Source organism: Drosophila ananassae, chromosome XL, assembly GCF_017639315.1.
Source record: "Drosophila ananassae strain 14024-0371.13 chromosome XL, ASM1763931v2, whole genome shotgun sequence".
Taxonomy (NCBI): domain Eukaryota; kingdom Metazoa; phylum Arthropoda; class Insecta; order Diptera; family Drosophilidae; genus Drosophila; species Drosophila ananassae.
The window spans coordinates 9,683,506-9,708,187 of NC_057931.1; the positions used below are offsets into that span (position 1 = coordinate 9,683,506).

Sequence of the window (24,682 nt, forward strand, 5' to 3'; positions counted from 1 at the left end):
TGTTCTCTCTCTCTCGCTCTCTGTGGGAACAGATCTCTCTGTGGGCGATCGTGCGTCGACGCCGGCAGCGATAGCGACAGCGACGCTGGACACGAACGTATAGTCGTGGACTGTGGAACCTGAATGGTGGAACGCGTTGGGAAGTCAATGTGAGCTGTCGCGGCCGCGCTGTTAAGAGTCTACACTGCAAAAACAACTGTGAACGTGAACGGTAACGGTGTGTGCGCTGCTCTCCTCCGCGCCATCTCTCTCGCCCATCTACTAGGCCTCCCGCCCCCCCTTTCCAAAAACTTGCCAAAAAGAACTACACCAAAAAAAAAAAAATAAATAAATAAAAATAAAAACAATAACAATAACAACAGCAATTTCTAATTATTGCAAAAAAAAAAACAAACAATAAAAATAAGTAAAATATAAAAAATAAAAATTAAAAACATGTGCAATCGGTCAGAACGTGTCTCTAAAATATTTCAATTATTTCCATAAAATAATAGTAATAATTCCTTAATTTATTATAATTTTTGAATGGCCTTATCTAGTTTTGGTTTCTAACTTTGACCCGATTTTGGTTCGGATCGAAAGGGGAACAAAACAAAAAGCGAGATTATAAATATTCCAATCTGAGAAAGGAAACAAAAAGCAAAAAATAAATCTGAAAAAAAATTGTGAAACTTGATTGTTGTTATTGTTGTTGTTGTTGTAAGTGGCAGGCGCCTGATAATTTATAATCTTCAAGAATATATATATATATATAGACTACTACTATATATAGTCTATATATAAGTATATATATTTTTTTTCGTCAAAGCGGAAAGTGTTGTTTCTTTTTTATTAATTAATTTTTTGTTGTTTTTTTCCAACAGATTTTCGAACTACAAACTACTTGTTTTTTTTGTGGAGTGCGTGAATTAAAAACATAATTATTTTTGTGAATTAAAAATAAAAACAGTGCTCTAAGGTGCTTATAAAAAATAAAAATAAAACCGAGTGTCATAATGACTTAAAAAACAATAAAAAATGAAAGGCAATCGGCGAAAGGAAAACTTTAAGCAATTAAATAAAATTTAGACAACTAAAAAACTATAAAAAATTAAATCACAAAAGAACAAGTGTCTGCGAACAAAAAAGAAAAAAAAATAAAAACCAAAACGAACCAAATTTGTGTTTAATATTTATTTGTATGCTAATTTATTTTTTTTTTTACAATAACTTCGTATTAACCCAAAAAAAAATCGTAAAAAAAAAATCAAAACCAGTGAAAGATAAAAAATAAATAAAAAAAACCTAAAAAAAACGCGCAACTTTTTATTTCATTTTTTTTTGTGAATCTTGAAGATCTTCTTTTCGTTTTTTTTCTCGTTTTTGTTGTGGTCTTGTTGTTTTTGTTGCTTTTTGGATATAAAACAGAAAAAAGTAAGTGGATTATAATTTTGTATTTTGTTGTTTTTATTGTTGTATTTTTATTTTAATACCATTAAGTGTGTGTTTTATAATTTCCCCGTTTTTTAATCATTTTTTTTTTTGTTTGTTTTTCTGTCGTATGTTGAGGTGGAAACACGTTTTTAATGCAAATTCAATTGAAATCACGAAAAAAAAATCAAAATCAAAATTTCAGCGAAATTTTTTTGGTCCCAAAAGCCAGAAATAATACGAGTTTCTTGGGTTTCATTTCAGGGTTTTGAGGGTTTACCTTTCCAGGTCGTAGGGTCGTAGGGGTCAGTACTTCCTGTAGACACAAAAATATCCCTGGCAGTCCTTAAGTGACTCGGGGACTTTCCCGAATCACGCCCGATGTTGACCTTCTGACTGCCAGGAGAGCCAGGAGAGTGTGGGAAATTTTCAAAAATAGACATACAAGATAGTTATGGGATAGTTAAGAACCCGCCCTCATAGAAGATGCTCTTAACCCTCATTTTTGGGTAATCTTTTGGTCCATTGAACTCTCCCACTCCCACTCTTATCAGTTGTGGAAACTGGAAACTGGAATTTTGCGAAACTAGAAAAATATCACGATTAGGCGGCCAAGTCACATGACTTTTGGGGGGAATCGTACTAGTGACCATTCTAGTGATGTCACTTCCCCAAATGGGGCCCTATCAGTGCCGCATGGCCAAGTGATCACTTCCGCTGGCCACACAAATCAAATCCAAAAACCATAACCAATTCTAAAAACCAAAAAAAAAGGGGGGGAAATAGTGGAAAAATTTGTGGAAAAAAAAAACGAAAACCCCGCATGAAAGTTTAAAAAGTTAATTGCATTTAACTGGCCCAGAGGTAAGGGTGACTGAGTACTCAGAGAAACTACTAGAAACTAATAGAAACTCTCTAAATAATATATACATTATGTCTCATAGTTACCCCCTAATTTCCCTCAGTTTATATTTAAAAACCAGTCACGGTTCTGGCACACAAATTAAATAATAATCTCCAATTGAAGTTGCCATTTAGGAGAGAGTCTCCTAATTTTGTTCAGTGTTTTGGGGCAGCATCACTATTTCATCTGGGGAGGCCCTGGGCGGTACGTGCCTGAGGCCCCAAAGCCCAAAAGTCCCACAACAAAGTATCTGAATAACAAAAAGCAAATTTGAATCCAAAACCAATATATAGTACGACCTCCAAGTGGTCTCTCTGACTGTTTGCTGTGGAATTTTTTCGCCCGATCGCCAGATCGCCATGGCATTATATAGATCACGGAATAGGTCTCGGAATAGTTCTTCTCAGAACCACAAAGAGTTTGGAAAGAAATCAGAAACTAATGGGCGGGAAAAGTGGCGGAAATTGTAGTGATTAGTGGGGGAGGATGGGTGGGATATTGGGAAGAGGGTTTGGGGTTGGGTTTTGGATCAGATATTATGATGATCAGGATCAGGGTATCGGAGTAAAGAGAGTTGTCTTGGTAGACCTCTGGAACCCAGACCCCTAGACCCCTTCAGACTCTCCTCTTGATATATTTTTGTATCTGAACTATCTTAACTATATCTTAACCCTATCCTAACCCCTATTATAACCCTAATTTAGTAATACTCTTGATAGTAATCCCCTTCAATATTTAATCTTTCATTTATTCATTTTTTGAAGCCCTCTCAGGTGGCACTTGCTAATAAGGCACTCATTCGCCGTTAGATGGAGGCATCCACCTGCCGCCCGCTACTTGCCACACGTCCTATCCCCCACTACCCACTCCCCCCCTCCCCTTGTACCCCTATATTCTCAGGTGCAGCGTAGCGTTGCCTCCAACCCCTCCACCCCCCACTTTGGGACGCTCCATCTCTTTCTGGCCCGCATGGTTATTTAACCATGAAGGCGGATGAATATAAGGCAACAGGGGCGTAACCTGAAAGGGGGGCAGAAGCAGGGGCAGGGGAGCTGGCGAGGGGGGAGGGGGGTCTGGGACGTACCGCTGACTCATCGGCGAGTCAAAAGCGAAAAGCGTAGCACGCACTCGCCTCAAAAAAATCAGCGAAGCGTCAAAGTGTCGACGAACAGGTGCCTCTCTTTTTTTTTTGGAGGGGCGGTGGAGTGGAGGAGGGGGGGTTTAATTGAAAAGGGGCAGGGGTAGAGAAGGGGAAGGGACAGTGGCAGAGGCAGTGGCAGTGGCAGGTATCCCCCAGAGATCAGAAAAGAGACCTTTCTGATTGTGGCAGCACTTGTTACGCCTTTGTGGTTACCGGCTCTGGTCGGGAGTTTTGATTGAAAAATAAAAAATAAAAACAAATAAAGGCTAAAAAATAAAACAATAAATTTAAAATTAAATTAGTTAATAAATTTGCTAAAAAAAATTAATTCATAAAAACAAAGAAGCTTATCATAAAAATGATAATTAATGTCTTGGATAATCTGGAAATAAATTTAAAATTGTATCCCCCCCTATAGGACCCATGATATCTCAAAGATACTGATAAGAAATTTCTTCCAAAAAAATTTATGAATATTTTATAAGCTCTTCTTCTTATCTTTCTCTTTCTTTTTCTATTTCTTTTTCTAATTTTTTGTATTTTTTTTTTGGAACGGAAACCGTAAACAGTTTTGGTGGCAACTTCTAATGGCCTTTCCTCCTTTTTTTTTTGCTGGAAATTGTAGCAACTATATAGCTGTTGCAGGTGCAGTGTGCTCCCCCCCCTTAAAATTACAACAATAATTTGTTGTTGTTGCCTCTATTAGTTGTTGTTGTTGGTGGAGAATCGTAATTTCCATTACACGTCTTTCTTTACGACTCTGATCCGCCTCCCGCTTCCGCTCTCTGAGCGAGTGTATTTTTGTATTTTTTATGACTTTGGTCACACTTAAGAGTGATTTTTGCTTTTTCTTAGCTGTGGATCTTGTTTTTGGAGGTTAAGAGTTCTAACTTGGCTCGAAGCTTTATTTCTAGGGGGTCTATTATAACACTAAGTATCACTGGAATCAGTGGACTATATCTTATAGATTATTTTATCTTTTTTTATCTTTTTTTTTTTTGGGGTAGAGTATCTCTTCTTCTTCTTACCTTTAAGCCCTTTCTTCCTGTTCTTCTCTGCCTCTGCCTCTGCCTTCGTTCTGACTGAATGCGTCGCGTCGCTGCTACTTCCGGTTACAATTCCTTTTTATTGCACTTTATTACACATTCCGTATTCCGTTTTCACTTCCATTTTAGCCCTCTCCCCCTCTTAACTGGCTTACTAGCTTCTAGTTTATTTTTTTTTTTTATTTTATTTTTTTTTTGGTTAAATGATTTAATTATTCAGCTTGTATGATGACACGCCTCACCGCCCACCGCCCACCGCCCCCCGGCCACTTGCCACGAGGTGGCTGTTTCATAAAAATAGACACAAAATTAAACGCTGTCGACCGCAAATGTGACAAGCACTTAATTTTCCTGTTTGCGTTAAAATGCGTGTGGCAAGTGCAGGCAGCCAGGGTCCTGTAGGTCCTGCAGCACGACCACCCCACCACCCACCACCCCCCCCCCCCGGAGGATGTCATTGAATGGCAATGCCATTGGACAGGCGACAAAAGGGTTAAAGTTATTTTTTATTTAAAATGAGGTTAGAAATGAAGAGGGGGGGGGGGGGGGGGGAGGATAATAATTAATCTTTTGATTAAAAAATATATTTCATTAATATTTATATTTATTTTTTATTTTTAATATTAGAAAATGTCTTAAATATAAAAGGATCTACTTAGTTCCTTTTAGCCTTTTCAGTTTCTCTCCAAAACTCTGCCTATTTGACTATTTTGTGTGTAGTTTTCGCAGTTAGTGGCATGCCACGCCACGCCCCCTCTAGGCCCCTTAGCCCCCCCCACGCCTTTTCACATTTCTCCTCTTTTTATGTTCCCCGGCATGGCGAGAGTGTGAAAGCATATGTTTTCACAAAGCTATCGTTGTGTGGCAGGTTCCTAACACCTCTCCCCCTACCCCGACCCTACCCCCACTATGTTTTTGGCAACGAATGTTATGAAGTGGGCGGGGCGAGGCATGCCTCCCAGTGGCATGCAAAGCATGAAAAAAAAAAAAACTGAAAACTGAAAACGCATGTTTTTGCGAGAAAACTCTCTATGTTGCAGATATCGTTGTTGTTACTGTCAGAGGTGTTTGGGTGTTGCAAGTATTGCAGGTCTCGTGTTGCAGGTTGCTAGTTGCCAGTTGCTAGTTGCCACTGTGTGCTGCGTTACAGCTGTTTGCGGTGGCTGCCGCCAATGTTTTGGTTGACAATTCTCGTTTGGCTTTTTGGCATTTTTCATGCCACACACACACACTTGCAACACACACACACTTGCCACACATATGTATGTACTCTCACCCCCACAATCATAAAAATTCATGTCCTCGTTTTTTTTTTTTGCAAATTTTTATTCGCATGTTTTGTGGCACTTTTCTTGTTTATGTTTCTGTTGCAAGGGATGTTGTTGCCACTCCTCCTTCTGCCCCTACTGCCACTCCTGCTCTTGCCACAACAAAACAAACAACATAAGCCAATGAGTGGCAGAGCTTTTTTGAAAATATTTTATCAGAAAATGTTATTTTTGAAAAATAACAAAAATAACGGTAAAAATAACAAAAGCAGACATGTTCAAGCATGTCGGAACATGAAAGGAATCATGTATGAACATGTTGTTATTTGAGAGTTAAGCACTTTCTTTTTATTATTATTATTATTATTATTATTGTTGTTGTTGTCAGTTTGAGGTTATGTTGCAGTTGCATGATCAATTACTTGGCCACATGACCGACTAACTGACAGACAATCAGAGATGAACAATGCAACATGCAACATGCAACACAACAACACTTGCAACAGCAGCCAGCCATCCACTTGCCTTGCATGCCACAGAATCATGTGAGAAATGTATTTAATACGGTTGCGACACCGAATTGCAAGCAAGCAAATTGCCACCAGCACCCCAGAAGGCCACCCTCCACCCCCCCCTCTTGGCTAGCCACCCACGCCAATGCCACACAATGCAAAGAGAATGCAATCGCGGGGCCAAAGTTTGCTGCAGCTGCAACAGTTGTTGCTGTTGCTGTTGCTGTTGCAGCTTCGTGTTTACTGTGTGTGGCATCTTCTGGAGCGGATTCCCATGAACTGATGGCGCCCTCAACAGAACAACAACAACAACAACAACAACAAGAAGAAGAAGAAGAGCAAGCAGTGGGGCAAGCTTCTAAGAGGGGGAAAGGGAAGGGGTCGTGTGACCACGAATGCTGACATGTTGCTGATGTAGTTATACAGTGAGAGAAAAAAATCTATGGCCATCTATAGAGAAGAGATACATCTTGGAGAGATACATTTTTTCTGTCAGTGGTGGGTGCAAGGGGGGGAGCAGATCACTCCAGGGAGCAGATCACGACCAAGCCCTGGCCGGGCTGGCCAGAGAACCGAACGTGAGATGCCAGATAAATCAATGCGACGACTGGGCGGCTAATGGCAGCAACATGTTGCAAGCAGCTAGCAGTCGGCAGCTAGCAGTCAGCAACATGCGGCAGGAAAGAAACAATGATAAGCCCGCTGGGACATAGAAAGTTGAATGACTCTACCAGGGAGAGTGGAGAATAGGGAGAGTGGAGAAGGGAGAATTGGAGAGTTAAGAAGTCCCAGATCAGGGAATATTGTTTATATTTTATTAAAATCTAATAGAAAAATAAAAAAAATTAAATAAAAATTTAGATTCAAGATCTCTGTGAGAGAGAAGACAATAAAAAAAAGGAAAATCTTACAAAGATTATGGAAAATATGGATTATTATTCCGAGAACATTGAACTCCAGTGAACTGAGAGCCTGCCTACACAACACTGAGAGAAATAATATTAAATAACAATTCTAGAAAAAATATAAACAAAAGAAATCAAAAGAGAAAGTTTAGACTCTTCTTAGAGTCATAAATAGATTGCAGATTGTTTTTTGTTTATTATTTATTTATTTTTTAGATTAAAAATAAAAATAAATAAAAAGAAATAATATTAAATAATAATTCTGACAAAAAAATATAATTAAAATAAATCAGAAGTATCAGAACTTTAGACTCTTGAGTAATGACTAGATTGCAGCTTGTTTTTTGTTTGTTTTTTTTTTTTCTTTTAGATTTTTTATAAATTTTTTTAATATTTTTTATTATTTTTTTGTTTAATATATAGCTATTGACAGACTTTGAGATGAGAGGCCTCCCCTTCATTGTCAGACTTTGTCAGAAAAATTAATTGAGCTTTAATCGTGTCTTGGTCGCGGTTCTTGTCTTGCATTTTTTTTTATTTTTTATTTTTTTTTTCCATATATTTAAAAAAACAAATGGAAAAGTTCAAGACCCATGGGTTCTGTCAAGGTGCCACTCTAACTGTTTTTTCTTACTTTAAATATTAATTAAGTGCTTAAATTATTAAATACTAAAAATATCCAAAAAGCAAGTTCCTCCAACCACCAACTAGAACGAATCGTAGAATTAATTGATTATTTCGATTCTAAAAAAAAAATATAAAAAAACTATGAATAAATCACCCCCCCTTTTTTTAGGCTGTCGTCATCTTAATTTTATTGTCTCCGCCCCTCCACCAGCCCTCCCTTGACAGACTTATAATGATCATCAGTTGTTCCCCGTTTTATTTCGCATTTAATTTAAGCATTTTTTTATTTTTTTTGCATAATCTTGGCTGTTAAAAAAATTATTAATAAGAAGAGGCGAGAGTGAGAGAGTGGAGTCCCCCCCTACTGCTGTCGATTGCAACAGCCGAGGCGCTAATTTGATTTTTGTAGCTTTCGCGGCGGCGCCTCCCCACCAACTTGCAATATTGCAGCAAAAAATTATTACATTTTGACATTTAAACTTGTTTTTGGCATTTTGATTTTTATTTTTATTTTATTGGTCGAGTGGCTGGACAAGTTTTCTCCCAGATACGCCCTAATAGATACAGCTACTCTCAAGATACAGATACATCTCAATCTAATATTTAAAAGAAGCACTTCGAACTGCCCTCGGAAATCGAAATGTCATAGCTGTTTGATTCTCAAATCAGCAACAGTATCCTATCTATCTATCAGTATCCATCAGATACATCTGATGTATCCATCTGTTGTGTTTTTGTATCTTCCATTCGATTGAAATAGACACATGCCAGGGATGGAGGAGGAGGGCTTCTGATTGGGGTTCGATTCGTTCACCGAGGCGTAGAATTAAACTGTCAAATTCAACAAATAACTGGATTTGTAACAAGGATTCCGAAAAAATAAAAGAAATCTAGGGCAGATACCAGTGAAGTGGGGAGTAAGGATGAGGTTTAGTTAAATAAATAAATTAAAATAGAATTTAAGAGGCAGATGATTAAAATCTTTAAGTTGGACTCCCTTAAAAAAGCCCTTTTTTAATTTAGTTTCTCATTCAATTGCAGATTTATCCGACCGCTCCAAAATCCATCCGGTGGCTCCAGCAACATCCTGTTTGAAAAAATATCCACAGGACTATACAGGAGGACCTCTGTTTTTTGCTGAACTGATACTGGCCAGGACTGCCTGGCAACCTCTTTCATATATCATTTGCCCTTTATATGGCCTGATTTGGGGTGAGCATTGCTTTTTATAACCAACTATATATTAATTCTCTTAAGGGGGGTACTCATTTTCATTTGGAACAGTTTGGAAAAATTTATTTAAAAATCTAATAAAGAAAAGAAGGAGTTTTTGCTACAAAATCTCATCTATTTCAAGGATAGATTTTTTCTTTTAAGAGTATATTTTTTAAGAAGAGTATCTATTAGTCTACTAGCCTGTAATTTTTGTAAAATATTTCTCTTTCTGATAAATTTCAGGCCATAAATCGCACAAAAGGGCAAAGAATTTCGCGGGGGCGTTGACAAGTCTAGCTACCCTAGCTATTTTTTTTTTTATTATTCCCATATCCATATATATAATATTTCCACTCTATTTTAGTTGATTAAACACAACTGTTTACGTTTGCTTATTGCCCGAGTTCTGTTCGCACTGTAATGTGCTTCTTTTTTTCGCTGAGATTGCATTCACAATTTTTGTACAGGTATACTTTATCACAAGTACTTTATTTTAATTTATTTTCCCCAGTAAAAAATAACAAACAAAACAAAAAAAAAATAATGAATGAATTTGAAAGTGGATGAAACACATTTTTTTGTACAATTTAATGAGTGATTTTTAAAGGTTGGATCATCGACTGCAACTGAAATTCTTAATTGCTTTTGGTTGAGAATTTTTGTTGGCATTTTTTTGCCAAAAGTGAGTGCAGTGCCGAGTGCGTTTCTTTATCAGAAATGGCCATAAATTATGGGAACTTGGTAGGAGTTCGATGTGCATGTGCATAAATATATGGCACTCTTGTTGCCGTTGAATAAAAGTTACAAAATCCGAAATTAATGAACTCGATGCCGATTTGGCAAGCACTCTCCGCTCTGGTTCAATAACATTTCAATTGCGTTGACATAATTTTAATTAAAACACACAAACAAAATCGAACTGCGGGTGCAGAAACACACAATGAATTTAAAGCTGAAAGTGGCAAAAAGTCAGGCCGGCTGCTTAACGGGGTTAACCAGGCCGAACGAGTGCGAAAAAAATTATAAATTGAGCTGGTCGAGGTGGAGTATCTGGGGTAGATACCCTTTTATGTAGAGGGAGTAGAGGACTAGCGGACAGGCGGACAAGCGGACAGTTGGGGAAACTCACAGGGATCTATTACTACTATACCTCTACTATAACTTTGTGGAACCTCTATAGCTAGTCCTGAAAGATCTCAGAACTTGAGAGTCTAAAATAATGACTAACGGACAGGCGGACAAGCGGACAGGCGGACAAGCGGGCAAGAGCCTAGAAGGACAGATGGACAGGGATCTATGGATTTAGGAATATTATTTTATAGAATCTGTATAGTTAGAGGGACTATCCTCTGCAGAGTCTTAAACAGTCACCAACGGACAGGCGGACAAGCGGACAGTTGCCTAAAAGGACAGTCGGACCAGCGGACAAGGATCTCCCGCTTCAAAAACCATATCTTTATGAAAAGTATAACCTCCTTATGAACTCTACCAAGTCCCCCCCCACAAGTCACTCCAAAAAACGAACAATACCCCCTCTTAGAGTGCGAAACCCCCTCGAAAAAACCCAAAATTTTAGGTAATTTCCATGGGAATTGCACTTACCAGGGCTGAATGAATAATATCACCAAGTCGATTGGCACAGAATTTATATAAGAAACAAGTGGCAGTATAGCTCCCCCTGATACCCCTTTTTTTTTGTGGTTTTCCCAACGCCTCTGGGACTCGGACCCGGAAGCGATAACAGCTGACGAACAGCCGCCAGCTGAGATAACTGGCCATGCACCGAAATACTCGTACAATGAATAAAATATAAAGTGAATAAAAACACAAAGTACATACAGTGGACAGCACAAAACAAGCGCCCTCTTGTCACACTCTTTATGCGATTTTTTTCTATATAATATATATATATATATATCGCATATATGGAGAATATATAGAGCATATATCATCTGTCCCTGCCCCTGAAAAGAGTGCAAGAGCTGCACATTTCAGAGAAAGTGATGATTATTTTGGTTTTCAGTGTATGAGACTTCAAGACAATTACTTAACACGATTTTATAATCTAACTATGTCACTATGCCGACTAATTGGGGGCTAATATCTCAAAAAAATGTGTCATGACAAGAGGTATCAGTGGCTCTCCGAAGATCTAAGCTACTGGAGCTACTACCATCCTCCAGAATTTATGCGAAAAGTTCAATTGCTTTTAAAATGTCAATAATTCGGAGGTTGCTGGCTCTTGTTTTGTTTATTTTGAGGATTGTCTCATGAATGTTGCATGTGGCAATTTATTTATTTATTGATTTACTTTGCATTTTGGCGACCTCTTCTGACTCTCAACTGACTCAAAAAAAAAAAACAGCAACTAGATGATGGCAAATTGGCTTGGGCCATTGTCACGGATATAGATATAGAGATACAGATACAGATATATAGATACAGATACAGATACAGATACTAAAAACAGTGTGAGATTGTTTTCACATTTCCATTCCCAGTCCGTGTGTCAAAGGTGTTGGCAATTTTGCAGTCAATTGGCATTAATTGAGTGTGAACACAAAAATATTTTTGTAAATTGCCGTCAGTCTATGGTGGGTGGGGGCGTGGCATGCGGCATGTGGCATGATGACCTCTTGGGAGGGGGGGCAGGCTATTAATGTTCTGCCTCCACAGTGCGGCTGTTGGTTGTTGTTACCGCAAATGCGCCGCGCAATATGCAAATTGATTTGCCGAACAATTCATTTGAAAATGCGTTGCATAAGCCGCAAAACTGCAGCCCACAAAACAGAAAACAGAAAACAGAAAATAGCAAACTGAAAACTGAAAACTGAAAGCTGAAAACCCAAAAACACAAAACAGAACAAAACAGAGGGCTTTGGCCAAAAAAACACAAACAAAAGAAGTGGCGGGGAATCACACAGGTTTTGGTAATTGATTGAAAAAGGTCCTGCAGGAAGGACTAAAACTAAAAGGACTCTTTGGGGTTTCTGCGGTTTCCAGAGACAAGTTAGTGAAAGATCTTGGCTTATAAGCTGGCTCTAATATGGTTTTAGGGGGGGACTTTAGGTCATAAAGCTGTTTAAGTCTGGTTAGTCTTGACTATTTCTATTCTAGAGGCATCTATAATCTTATATCATAGATATTTATATTTCATAGATATTTATCTCTAACTCTTTAAACTCTATAACAACTATATGAGTAACTAACGGACAGACGGACACACGGACATGGAGCTACTCTAGAGGGATCTATAATCCCAAATAATAATAATCTTAATAATATAATCCTATATCATAGATAAATAGACAATTAAGTATAATAACTATATAAGTTACTAACAGACAGAAGGACAAGTGAAGAAAAGTCTTAACGGACAGACGGACAGACGGACAAACGGACACCCGGACAAGAATCTATTGAAGATATAATCTTTTAAGTCCCAGATAGTCCTAGATGGGTGGTCCTACGGATAAATGGATAAACAGATAATCCTTAAAAAAAAATACCAACAGACAGAGTCCCAAAGGACAACACTCCCAACGGACAGACGGACAAGCGGACAAGTGAGTTTTTCCTTTAAAAAATCCTAATTCCTTATTAAAAATATATATTTCTGATAAAGCCCCTCCTCGAAACAGCCCACTTTCTCACAATTAAGTGCGCAATTTGGAAATAAAAACACAGTCTGTTTCCAAATCTGTTTTCCGATTCGGCTCACATGGCCAGGCCAGTTAATTTGGCAATTTTTCTATGTTTACATGACTACGACGCCCACAAGTGGCGAAAAGGCGAAAAAAAAATAAATAAATAAGGGAAAAAATCAACAGAAATTAAACAATGAAATGAAATATGGCACAAATAAAGGTATTGGCCTTGAATGGATCGGTCGGTGGGTCGGGTCGGGTGGGGTCGGCCCAAATGTTTAGTACGCGAAATGAAATACAAATCAACAACGCAAATAAATAATAAACAATTGTTTGTATTTATATTTTGTATTTTTTATACCAAGGGAGTAGATGTGTGGGTGGGTTGGTGGCTATCACGAACTATCGTATGAGTTTGCCTCATTGGGGTTACATAAAAAAATGAAAAAAAATGAATAAAAAATGCAAGCGAGACATGAAACTGGAATTGAATTTAATTTTCATTCGGATTTGGCATTTGTCCATTGATTATGGCAATTGCGGCGGGTTCAAAACCCCATTTCTATATATAATATCCCCCTCCCGACAATATCCATTATCTATCCGGAATGGAACTCATTTCTTAATGCCCCTTCGAGGCCATTTCAATTCGAAAGGGTTATTATGAGACTATGAGACTCTTCCCTATGAGAGACTCTTTTCAGAAAGCCAAGAATTTACAAAAAAAAAATAGAGACTCGACAAGTGATCATGATCAAGTATCAGATACCAGATAACCATTATAAGTTTATGTAAATTTTTAATTGGTTCATAAAGCTACAGTCTTGTTCGGAGTATGTCCCTGACTTTTATAGATATGGTTTCTAATTTGGAGGCTAAGTCTGCAGAGCGACCACACCTCCCAAAAATACCCAAAAAAAAAATAATAACAGAAATGGAAAGAAAATATAATAGTTTTGCCAAATAAAAAAAAAAAACATAAAAAATAAAAACTAAATGCGTAATGTTTTGGGTTTTAAACGATTATTGAAAGTACTAATTGGTCTGGTATTGGGGGGATTCGTCATACCACTCGGAGTGGGTCTGGGGGGCTAGCCATTGAGAGTTCAACACTGGGGGGTGGGGGGTGTGCACAACAAGGAAGCCCATTGTGCCCAGTGGTTGTTGCAACACCGCACTGCCTTGCAATGTCAATGGCAGCCCGACCTTAGCCACGTTTTTGGGTTTTCAGTTGGCTTTTGGTTTTTGTCTCCACCGAACCCTATCGGTGCTTATCTGTATCAGCATATCTTTATAGAGACTAGAGGGCTATAGAGCTATATATATACATATATAGAGCTATGGAGCTACAGTATCTGTATCTTTGAGCCATGCAATTAGATGCGGCTAGCAGGCGTTCCAACTCGTTTGTTTTTACAATTCGTTGGTACTATCCATATAGGTATCTCTCATCCAATCCCATTCCAACCCATCCTAAACTATACTATCATATCCCCAACCAGCACCATTTTCTTTGCAGTGTAATGTTTGTTTCACAGGCACTTGTTGCCGCTTCTGTTTGCTGCATTTATTTGTGCTGTGATTTGTGTGTGTTTTGGGTTCTGTATCTTTGAGTTTGCTTAGTGTATCCATAGAATTTGGCCAGACAATGGTTGTCAGTGGCTCAGTTAGTAATGCATGGCTTTTTTTTTTTTTGATAAACCATCCGTCGCGACCCAAGACATACAGATACAGATACAGACAGTAGTCTGACTGGCGACAACGAATCTTAGAGATACGGCAAAAAATCAAATACTGTCGCTGGGTTTCTTGGTCGATCCGATGATCTTGTAATTGTAGCTCATCGGTTTGTATTTTTTTTTTATTTTATTTTATTTTCTGTCGAGGAGACTCGGACTCGGACTCGGACTGTGATGTGATGTCGACATTGACGGCGTTAATTGAATTGCAAACAGTGAGTGGTTGGCTCTTTTTGCCGCTGTTTTTTATCCATTATTTTCTTTTCGTTTCTTATTTGTACTTTTCTGTGATAGTGCCAAAGCGAAAGCTTCGAAATCGGAGCGATTTTGTGGCTTTCGATCGAGATTGGAGAAGAATTCCCCAAAGTTACCCAGAGTTGCGAGGGGAGAGCTCATTGACCTAGGTTGGGATCAAGACTCTATAGATAGTATTACTTTTATTCAAAGTTTAGATAGTTAGATAGTTTAGATATCCAAGAGGGAAGTGAGATATCTAAAAAATCTTTTATAGCCTCTAGTATGACTAGTATCTCTATTAATAGTTGCCATAAGCTAATAATATATACTAGAAACTAGTAACCACTAACTTGTATATAATTTTAATTCATTTGATTATCAGTTAAGTGAAAAAACAATTCAGTCATTGAGCCATGCTTTCAAGGGAAGACTCTGGAAAGTCCTTGAACTGTTATCAGAAATCAAAGAAAGAGATACTGTATCTCACAGCTTCTTATCGCCTACTCTTTTTTCTTTTTTACGCAATAGTCCCCTCTCTGTTTGGCCCTCTTATTCGTAACTGTAACCATTGTATCCATCAGATACACGAGCCTCAAGGCTGATCGCGGCAGGTAGAAACAGAAACAGAAACAGAAACAGATGCAGTTGCAGTTGCAGTTTCAGGCTTAAGATGCAGCTGCTACCTGGCCACGCTCCTCCTCGGACTCTCTCCTCCTCCAGGATCAAAACAAACAAGTGTGGCAAAAGATTTAGCGCCAAATTGTGAGAGAGTATCTTGCAGATACATAGCAGACACACACACCACAAGATACTCTGTTGAGATACTGAGATACAGAGACACTTTTCCAGAAAACTAGACCGACTGCCTGGCGGCTGTGCTGGTTCTTGGCTCTTTGGATATTGCGTAAGTTTATCTTCTGCATTTGTATCTCGCCGTCTCTCTCCTGCCCTGTATCTCAGTATCTTTATATCTTTGTATCTCTCTCTTGTGGCAATGTTTTGGTTTTGGTTTTGGTTTCTCGGCGATTTGTCTACCAGCCAGTTGATACGAATTTTTCGTATATTTTCCGCTCAGTCTGTATTGAGATCTTCGCCCATTCAAGTCGCTTCCATGCCACACAGATACAATACCTCAAAGATACCTCAACCCAAATCTAACAAAAACTAAATATATTACTTATAAAAATAGTTCTTATATATTTTTTTTTTTTTGTTACAAGTGCAATATCAATATGTGTTGTGAATGAAAGTGCATCATCGTGAAGTGAACTGAAAAATCGGAGATATCTAGTAGAGAGGTGCGGAATATAAATCAGGATTTAAATTGGAAATTGGAAAAATATCTTTGGATATACACCGACTGTAGACTGTCCCGACTATCTCACAGATCCGTGCGTCACAAAAATAAATATGTTAAGCCCCCGGCAGCAGCCAATTCATATATCAGACTTAGCCGGAGAGGGCAACAAATTAGATTCCCCCATCCTCTAATCGCTACTTATGCTAATGCCCTTAAAGGGGGCTGGGGGGGGAGTGCCACCGGAAGGGGCAAGATTATATGGGATAACCAGACCAATCCCTCCAAGAATGTTAAGTCACAAATGCATAATTTGGAAATATTTCTGGGGATTCCTAACCAAAATGATTCAAACTCTTAGGGAGACTGCACTTGGAGTTGGACTCTTTTTGATTAATTTTTTATTTATTTGATTTATTTTTCTTTTGGTGTATTTTGGGGGGCTTTGAAGCTCAAGTTTCGTGCCTGGCTTCGGGTTCTGGGGGTTTCTGTGCCGTGCTTCTGCCTAAGTGCCACCGAATGTAAATCGAATCGAGTGCCGGAGTGCCAGAGTGCCAGAGTGCGAATGCGGTGCGTTTTTATGAATTCGGCACGCGTCTGCGTGCGCATTTTGTCCGTCTGTCCGCCTGTCCGTCTCTGTCCGCGAGTCCGCAGCCTGTCCGCAGCAAACACCAACCCACACCTCCAATCCAAGCCAAAAAAAAAAAAAAAAAACAAAATAAGAACAACATGAACCACACGACCAAGTCATAAACACTTTTTCAGCCTTTCATTTCGTCTATTGATTGTTGATTTTTTTGTTCAGATTTTTCTGATTTTCCGATTTTCTGATTTTCCAATTCTTTGAATGAAAAAGTGCACTTTGCAGATCACATCCAGCTGTTGGTTATTTTGCAACTGTGAACTGATCGCAACCCTTTGGTTGAGAGCCTCTAGAGCTTCGTGTAATTGAAAACTAATTGCGTTTCTCACGCCCGATTTTCACACGCATTTCGGTTTGTTTGGAAATCAATTTAGCATCTGAATAGTTTATGATCTCTCCTCCAGCCATCTACCATACGGCGGAGGGAGAACGAAAAGCCCATAAACTTGTTTCTAAATTGGCGTGTGAAGTGCCCCAGCAGATAGGAGATGATGATTCTGATTCTGTAGGAGATCTAAATAGGAGCTAGGAGGTAGGAGGTAGGAGGTAGGAGCTGGTGGTCTATCGGAGGAGAGGTTACTCGGTTCAATTTGCGATTGGAAACAAACGCCATTGACTGTCCGAGATTGTGGAATGTGCGGCAATTATTTTCCCAGCCGAGATGATGTCAGAGAATGCAGATTTCTGATGCCATTTGGCCGATAAAGAAAGCCACAGACTATATGATCTCATGCAAGTGCAAGTCAGTGTGGCAGTCAGGGCCTTTGGCTTTGGGGGCAACTTGTTTACAGTTGGAGGGAACGTGCAACAGTTTTTGGCGGCAAAGCCAACTTCTTGTCACTGGCTGGCCAAACTAGTTAACACGTGCGTGGGCCACCACAGATACAGATACAGATACAGATACTATTTTCTGAGCTAGAACTCACCTTGAAAGTCACTCCAAGCCAGAGATTTCTGCAAACAAAAAAATAAGAGAGAGAAATGATTAATTTAAAAAATATATGTATATATTTTAAAAGCTGAAAGGATAAAGGATAAAAGTGCGTGTTTGTTGGTTTGGGGATATGGCAGACTGGCAGACTGGCAGACAGGACATAAAGGAACATATAGGAATTGGTATTGAATCATTGAATCGAATTGAATACGTGCGAGCACGAATCCAACAGCCCCCATCCCAGGCACTCAGACATCCCAACATCCAAACACATCACAGGATAGAGGATACAGGATACAGGATACAGGATCTGAGCGATGACTACGTGTTGCTGTTTTGTATTAGCAAGATGTCAATGTGTGTTTGCGGAATTATGTACAAACATTCGTAGTCCGTAGTCCGTAGTCCGTAGTCCCATTCGGATTCAGAGTCAGATCCGTATCTGTAGAAATGCCACTGTCCTCAGACCTCATACCCTCTTTTTTTTCCGCGTTAAAGGCATCAAATGTTGTCCGAATCCACAAACCAAAAAAATAGACAGATAGATAGATAGATAGAAAGATAGATAGATAGATAGATGGATAGCCCAGGCCTTCTCCTATTTTCTATCTTTTTTTTTTTTTTCGCCTTTCACCCCAAATCGACATCAGTTGCTGATTTTTAATTAAAAATTTGCGACGTGTGAAGTTGATTTCAATTTGGTGTCCGCCAAACTGACGGACAGATGAACTGATACAGCTGAGATGTCCTCTGACCACACTAGTCCTCCCTAGTCCTGCCCTTCCTGATGACAGCCTGAAACAGCGGTCATCACATGTCCGCCAAAAATGCCAGGAAACGGGGGAATGGCAATTCCTATTGCTGTTTGGTGTTTTGGGTTTTAGGTTGTTTTTTTTCGGGTGGATCTATGTGTCCAGTGTCCTGTGTCCTATGGATAGTGTCCTGTGTCCCTGCTTCATAAATATAGATTAGGAAATCGGAAAAAGGGGAAATGGAGCGTCGCATTAGTGGGCGGCTGGCGAGTGATGGGATAATCTGGGGAAAGTGCATTCCAAACAGACTGATTTTCTGGCTTTTGCCGGGCATTTCCACATGAATAAATAATTTTTAGAGGGACCAGGCTATTAATAAACACAAATAGAGTGTTGCAAAATGACAGAACAATGACAGTTTATTTAATTAATGGAGTAATATGCTAAATTAGTTAATTAATTGGAATTAGAAGGCTCTCTTTTGGGAGGGATATGATAGGTAGTTCCTACAGTTATAAAATAAATAAAAATATATATATAAAAAGAAATATTGAAATGTAGGGCACTTCCTCGGTAGCTGCGGGTGTCAAAGTCATTGCTTTATATAATACCCCTTACCGTTATGACATTAACCTTATCGGCCAGACCAGATACGAGGGCTATACGGTATATATATAGTAGGTACTTGACATTCAGATTGAGGGTTTCAAGGGGGGGCACTCCACAACAGACAAAAAAATAAAAATAAAGAAAAAAGAAAAGAAAACCCAAGGGAATGAGTTACATCGCTCTGTGGACAGTTTTTACGACCGATACGCGACCCAGAGAGACACACGCACTTTTCGTGGCTATTAACAAGTAATAATGCCACCAACAACAATAAAAACAACAACAAAACAATAAGATATAGAACCAAAAACAGAAGCAACAACAATGGGCCATAAACTTGAGTGCAACAGTTAGAAAAAGTCGCGGTCGCGATGCCACACACTTGAACTCATAAATTCCAAGAACCACGCCGATAACCTATATATGTTTATATATATATTTATGCCTCTTTCTATATATTGTTGTGTGTAGTGTGTGGTGTGTGGAGTGTAGTGTAGTGTTGTGTGTTTAAACACACTCATTTATATGCCCACCTCCTCCTACTCCTCCTCCTCCTACTCCGTATAAATAAACACTTGTGCGTGTCTGTCTGTCAGTCTGTTCCCTCGATATATTTCCATATGTGTGCTTGCTACGCTTAAGTGCAACAGCAGCAGCAACAGCAACAGCAGCAGCAACAGCAGCAACAGCAGCAGCAGCAACAACTGCAACATCCAGAGCAACACTAGCAACAAGTTGTTGCCTTCAGTTGCCGCTGATTATGACAACACCGATGACTGATGTACGATACACAGATATAACACAGATATATCTCGCAGTCTGCCTGATATAACCATTAAAAGAATCCCCCTTCCCCCCTTCCACCAGCACAGTGGATGCCGAGTATCTGACAGATAGCATCTTGAGGGATGGATTTGAGAAGAGAGAGATACCACTTGCCCCACTGTCACTGGCCAGCATTAATATTGTTAACGTGGCCCAGAACCGGTATTTATTTGTTGTTATTCAAAGGGGGGGGAGGGGGGAGACAGTAGGGCCAGTAACGGAGGGAGAAGCGGACAAACGGACAAGCGGACAGGCGGACAAGCGGACAGAAGAACAGCTGCTGCTGCTGCTGCACAAATACGAACAAAAAAAAAAAAGCCAAAAGCGCATTGGGTGGCCCAGCTCGGGTCTGATACTCTAAGAAAGAGTCCATCAGATAGTTCTTAGAGAGGTTCAAGATATTAGATACATTCTGTTCTTAAAGATACTGTCCATCTGTCCGCTAGAAGCTTTGAAGTACAAACTTCTAAAAGCCTATAGAGCCTGTCCTGCTGACCGCCTAGTCCCTCCTCTTGATTCCTATTCTTACTATTTATTTAATTTTAAAATTTAATCAAGAAACCCCTTATAACTGACCTTAATTTGTAGTCGAAAACCCCCTAAAGAGCATCTAAGATTCGCCCTCAAGCCAAACCCTCCACTTAACCGTTTAATAGTCCCCCTTGTTTATACTTTCTCTATTCTGATAGACATCTCCCGCTCCGACTCTTTCCAGCCACCACCAGGAGCAGCCCCCCGAAATCAGAGCAAAGATTAGAGCCAACTCCGGAACAATGGCATTGCCGAGCTGCCTCTTAACGGTTCTGGGACTGACGGTCATAGCCTCCCTCTCCCTGACCACCGATGCCCTGCCCATCACATCGCGGCCCGTGGAGGACATCCAGCGGATGGTGTGGAAGGACTGGGTGAACCTGGGACCCGAACAGCAGACCCTCGAGAAGGAGAAGAAGGTCACGGCCAAGTCGATATTCACGCTGCCCTTCCGCCACTGCCCGCCCCACCACACCCTCTACAACGAGCTCTGCATCCCCCAGAGCAACATCAATCCCAACCAGCTGATTGTCCAGGAGCTGATCCTGGCCGAGACCGCCAACGGCAAGCCCCCGCCGGCCCCCATCGCCGACTACGATTATGGGGATGAGCCGGAGGACAGTGACGAAATAGTGTTCGATATTGGTGGCATTCCATTGCCGGCCATCGGTCCAGTCCAGCCATCTGGCCAGGATCAGGCGCTGCCCAGCGAGGATGCCCCGCTGAAGTTTAACATTTTCGAGAAGAAATTCCCCACGGGAACGGGTGAACCCGACACTGAGCTGGGAGCACTGCTGGGAGCCATTCCCCCGCCAGTCGCGACAAACACAAATGCGACAAACACAACAGCTCCGGAATCGTCATCGAGTCCTCCGCCTCCGGGCTATGGGATGGATGATGGGAATCGCATTGCCAACGGCGACCTACAGGCCTCCTCCAGCAATGCTTTGGCCACCACGGCAACACTCACACTGCCCAGCAGCACCACCACTACTACCACTAGCACCACCACCACCACCACCACTAGTCGCAGTGACATTGGCAATGTGGAGGCCATTGTTTTGCCGGCGGATGGATCGGCGGTGCAGTTGGTGACAGGTTCTTTGACCGACGGAGGCGAGCCGGATGCGAAAACGAATGGAAATCGTAAACCGAATATGGAGGCGGAGGCGGATCTGGCCCAGCTGCTCAAGGACGACGCGTTTGTGCCGGCCTACGAGGGCAGCATCGAGGTGCTCCAGCCCCCGTTCAGCCATCGCCGGGTGTCGCCGCCGTTGAGCGCCGTTCTGGAGGTGAAGAACACCGCCATCACAACCACCAGCGACGAAGACCTGGAGATCGAGGGCTCCTCGGAGGAGGGCGAGGAGGAGACAACTACCACCGATATAGTGCCAGTGCCGGAGGAAGAGGATGCTGGGACAACAATCGCCACAGACGACGATGAGACAACAGATATTGTGGAGAGCTCCCTGACGCCCACAACAATGGATCCTGAAACAGAAACAGAAACAGAAAGAGCAACGACGTTGGAGTCGCTTGTTCCAGACTTAGATGAAGGTAAAAATGGTCTCGTCTTGATAAAATCGAAAGTGCAACCGGTTCAGGTGACAACAACAACTGCCAGAGCCAGTAGTGATGCCTATACCAGCTCGACTAGTGACCGGTTTCATTATCAGCACTTCGAAGATGTTGCTGCTGGCAGCAGTACAACATCAGCAACATCACAAGCAACATCACAAGCAACCGAGTCATCTAGCAGCAGTAATAGCATCAGAAATCGGAGCCAACTGCTTGAGGAGAGCGACAATCTAATGACAAACACAATTGGGGAGGAGGAGGAGGGCCATAAGACGACAAGTGAAATTAATGTCGAGCAGGAGCTGAAGCTCATCAATGAGCTGGTGAAGAACAAGATGAAGTTGCAGATGCGGACAGCAACATCGGAGGCAACAACAGAGTCATCTAGCTCTCAGGCCTGGTCAAAGGTGATGCCAGAACTAGCAACATCAACTGCAACAGCAACATCAACTGCAACATCAACTGCAACTGCAACATCTACAACTACGGAGACAGCATTACCAGAAACTACAACATCACAAGCAGCCCCAACAACTTTAAGTATTAGTAATCCTAGCAATAGGAATAGTAAAATAATTAGAGTAGACCCATCACCAGAAACAGCAACAGCAACTAAAGCAACACTAACAAGCAACAGCAACAGCAAAAGCAACAGCAACATGAGCGATGGCTATACCCCCTTCTGGTGGCTGCCGAACATCGGCTGGCGTTTGGATCGCCAGGTCGATGAGAATGGCGAGGATCGCTCCTTACTGTTGAGACTCTTCAGCACATTTCGTGGCAGCGACAGGTCCTCCGAAGGACTACGCTGATCTGTTGCAGCAGCAACATCCCAGCAGCAGCAGCAGCAGCAGCAACAACACCTAAGTAGCCCTGCTCCTTGCTCTTTTCCAGAGCAACTGGAGCAGGAGCCTCCCAAAACACAAACACTTGCTGTCGATTTCAATTTAGTGTTGAAGTCCGTTCACAGTCGTACCATCTCGTGTCAGAGTTATTATTTATTTTTTAATGTTCTACCGCCTTTTTAATGTTTCGAATTGAGTGTTAAATAGTGCCGAAGCCATGTCCTGATTGTAAATAGTATTTTGAGCAACAACTTTTCATTTTTAGATTTCTAATCACAATTTTCTCTTTGATGAGTGCTTCAGTTTTTCTTTTAAGTTGTTGATTTAATTTTAGTTTGATTTTTTTTTTCAATTATTATTTTTTTTTATTAATATTAATACATTAATTTAAAGGATAGTTTTATGCTGCTGGCTTTGTTGCTGCCGTTGCCTTAGCAATATTTAATTGTGATTATATAATAATAGAACCGTAGCCCTAAGTGAGTGTTAGGATGTAGGACTTGAATGTATCACCCTTCCAGGTTTCTAATATTTTTTTTTTATTCTACATAATTATACAATTAATACTACTATTAAAAAACTATATATTGTATGTATCGGTGTGTAAAGTAAAGATATACTATATTGTTGTAGCTGTCTCTGTGTACATATTATACTCTCTAGTGCAAAGCCATTGAAATCGGAGCATTTTTTAAAACGCGTGTGTATCGTAGGAACTAAGCTTAAATATTTATACTAACCCATTGTCCTGAAAAAATCGAGAAAATTATAAAAAAACTAGTGTAATGTGCATGTATATAGGTTATAGAGAGAATCTCCAGATCCGAAATCCGAAATCCGAAATCATAAATCCGAAATCAGGCAAGCCAACATGTTTTTCTTAAATTGAAATTCAGCCAACAACCAAAGTTCTGAAGAAAAACAAATGCGAATGCAAAAAAAAAAAAAAGAATTGTGGCATTTTTTTTGGGGGGGGTGGCAGAGTGGGGCATTCTTCGTGACTTAATAGCTAGGCCAGGCCAGGCCAGGGTCTGTGGCTGGTGGCTGGTGGCTGGAGGCTGGTGGCCCAGCTTTGTGGTAAGTTTCCAACTATGAATTGGGTGCGATTATGCGGGATTAAGTTGACTTTCGCAACTTCTCGGAGCGGAGCAGGGGCATGTCCTGGACTCCTGGACAAACTCCAACCCGAAAACCCAAAACTCGAACTGCAATCCATTCAACTGTATAATGCCAAGTGCCACGCGACTGGGAACTTTATAAAGATGCCGTTGCTCACCTCGAAAGTCTGGCTGTCCGTCTGACTGTCCGTCTGTCCGCTTGTCCCTCTGTCCTCTGTCCGCCTGCCCTCTGTCCGCCTGTCCACCTGTCGCTTTTGCAAATTGCCCAACGAAACGGACAAAGGGACAAAGGTGCCCCTTCTCGAGGCTTCAGACTTCAACTCGAACCAGAAGTCCCATCCAATTTGCCAACAGACTGTGGCACTTTTCGAGCCTTTTGAGTGACAAATGGCCCAAAAATGTCCTTCAATCACAAAGGATTATATTCTTAATAATAATGATTATTATTGCAGTTTTTTAAATAAATTTGTGAGAAAAAGTGAAAGATTTGCGAGGCATTTGAATCATAAATATGTCGAGAATAGAACCTCTCTTGTGGAAAATGGCATTAGTCTTATCCTTTTTTTTATATCCTTTTGCCAGCCAGCTCCTTGCTGACAAACACACTGGGCGTGTGTATGTGTGTGAATAAAATCATGTGAGAGCGTCTGTGTTTAACTTTCTATGTTTGTATTTGTATCTGCATCTGTGTGTTTGGCTAACGAGCTGCATTAGTCCGCTGATTGCAAGGGGGTGGGTGGGGGGTAGTGTAATACGCATCTTGTTTCCGGTCCGGAATATAAATATCACCTGCCATGATTTGCATGGGAAAGCACATACGCCATCTATGGGCCTGTGGAGGCATCTTGTTTCCTTCAACCATTTCTGCTGCATACTTTTGGGCAGCACTTTTCTAAAGA

At 40.6% G+C, this 24,682-nt stretch overlaps 2 protein-coding genes across 6 annotated transcripts in view; one reads left to right on the plus strand and one right to left on the minus strand.

Annotated features, from left to right (window-relative positions):
* Window positions 1-24,682, minus strand: part of LOC6504684 (chaoptin) — a 153,437-nt gene that overhangs the window by 25,658 nt on the left and 103,097 nt on the right. For both annotated transcript variants that reach the window (XM_032453219.2, XM_044717119.1), the window contains one exon: window positions 17,518-17,545. The gene's annotated coding sequence lies outside the window, so the exon portion shown is untranslated. The remainder of the gene's footprint in view (window positions 1-17,517; window positions 17,546-24,682) is intronic.
* LOC6504827 (protein folded gastrulation) lies at window positions 107-23,297 on the plus strand. Of its 4 annotated transcripts, none has more exons than XM_032453220.2 (4): window positions 107-217; window positions 1,408-1,413; window positions 8,855-9,025; window positions 20,427-23,297. In XM_032453220.2, the coding sequence occupies exon 4, from the start codon at window positions 20,485-20,487 to the stop codon at window positions 22,630-22,632; it is 2,148 nt and encodes a 715-aa protein (XP_032309111.1). In that variant the 5' UTR covers window positions 107-217; window positions 1,408-1,413; window positions 8,855-9,025; window positions 20,427-20,484; the 3' UTR covers window positions 22,633-23,297. The 4 variants fall into 4 exon arrangements, with proteins under 4 accessions (XP_032309111.1, XP_032309112.1, XP_044573055.1 ...); XM_032453221.2 differs by having other exon boundaries at window positions 108-211; XM_044717120.1 differs by lacking the exon at window positions 107-217 and having other exon boundaries at window positions 1,354-1,413.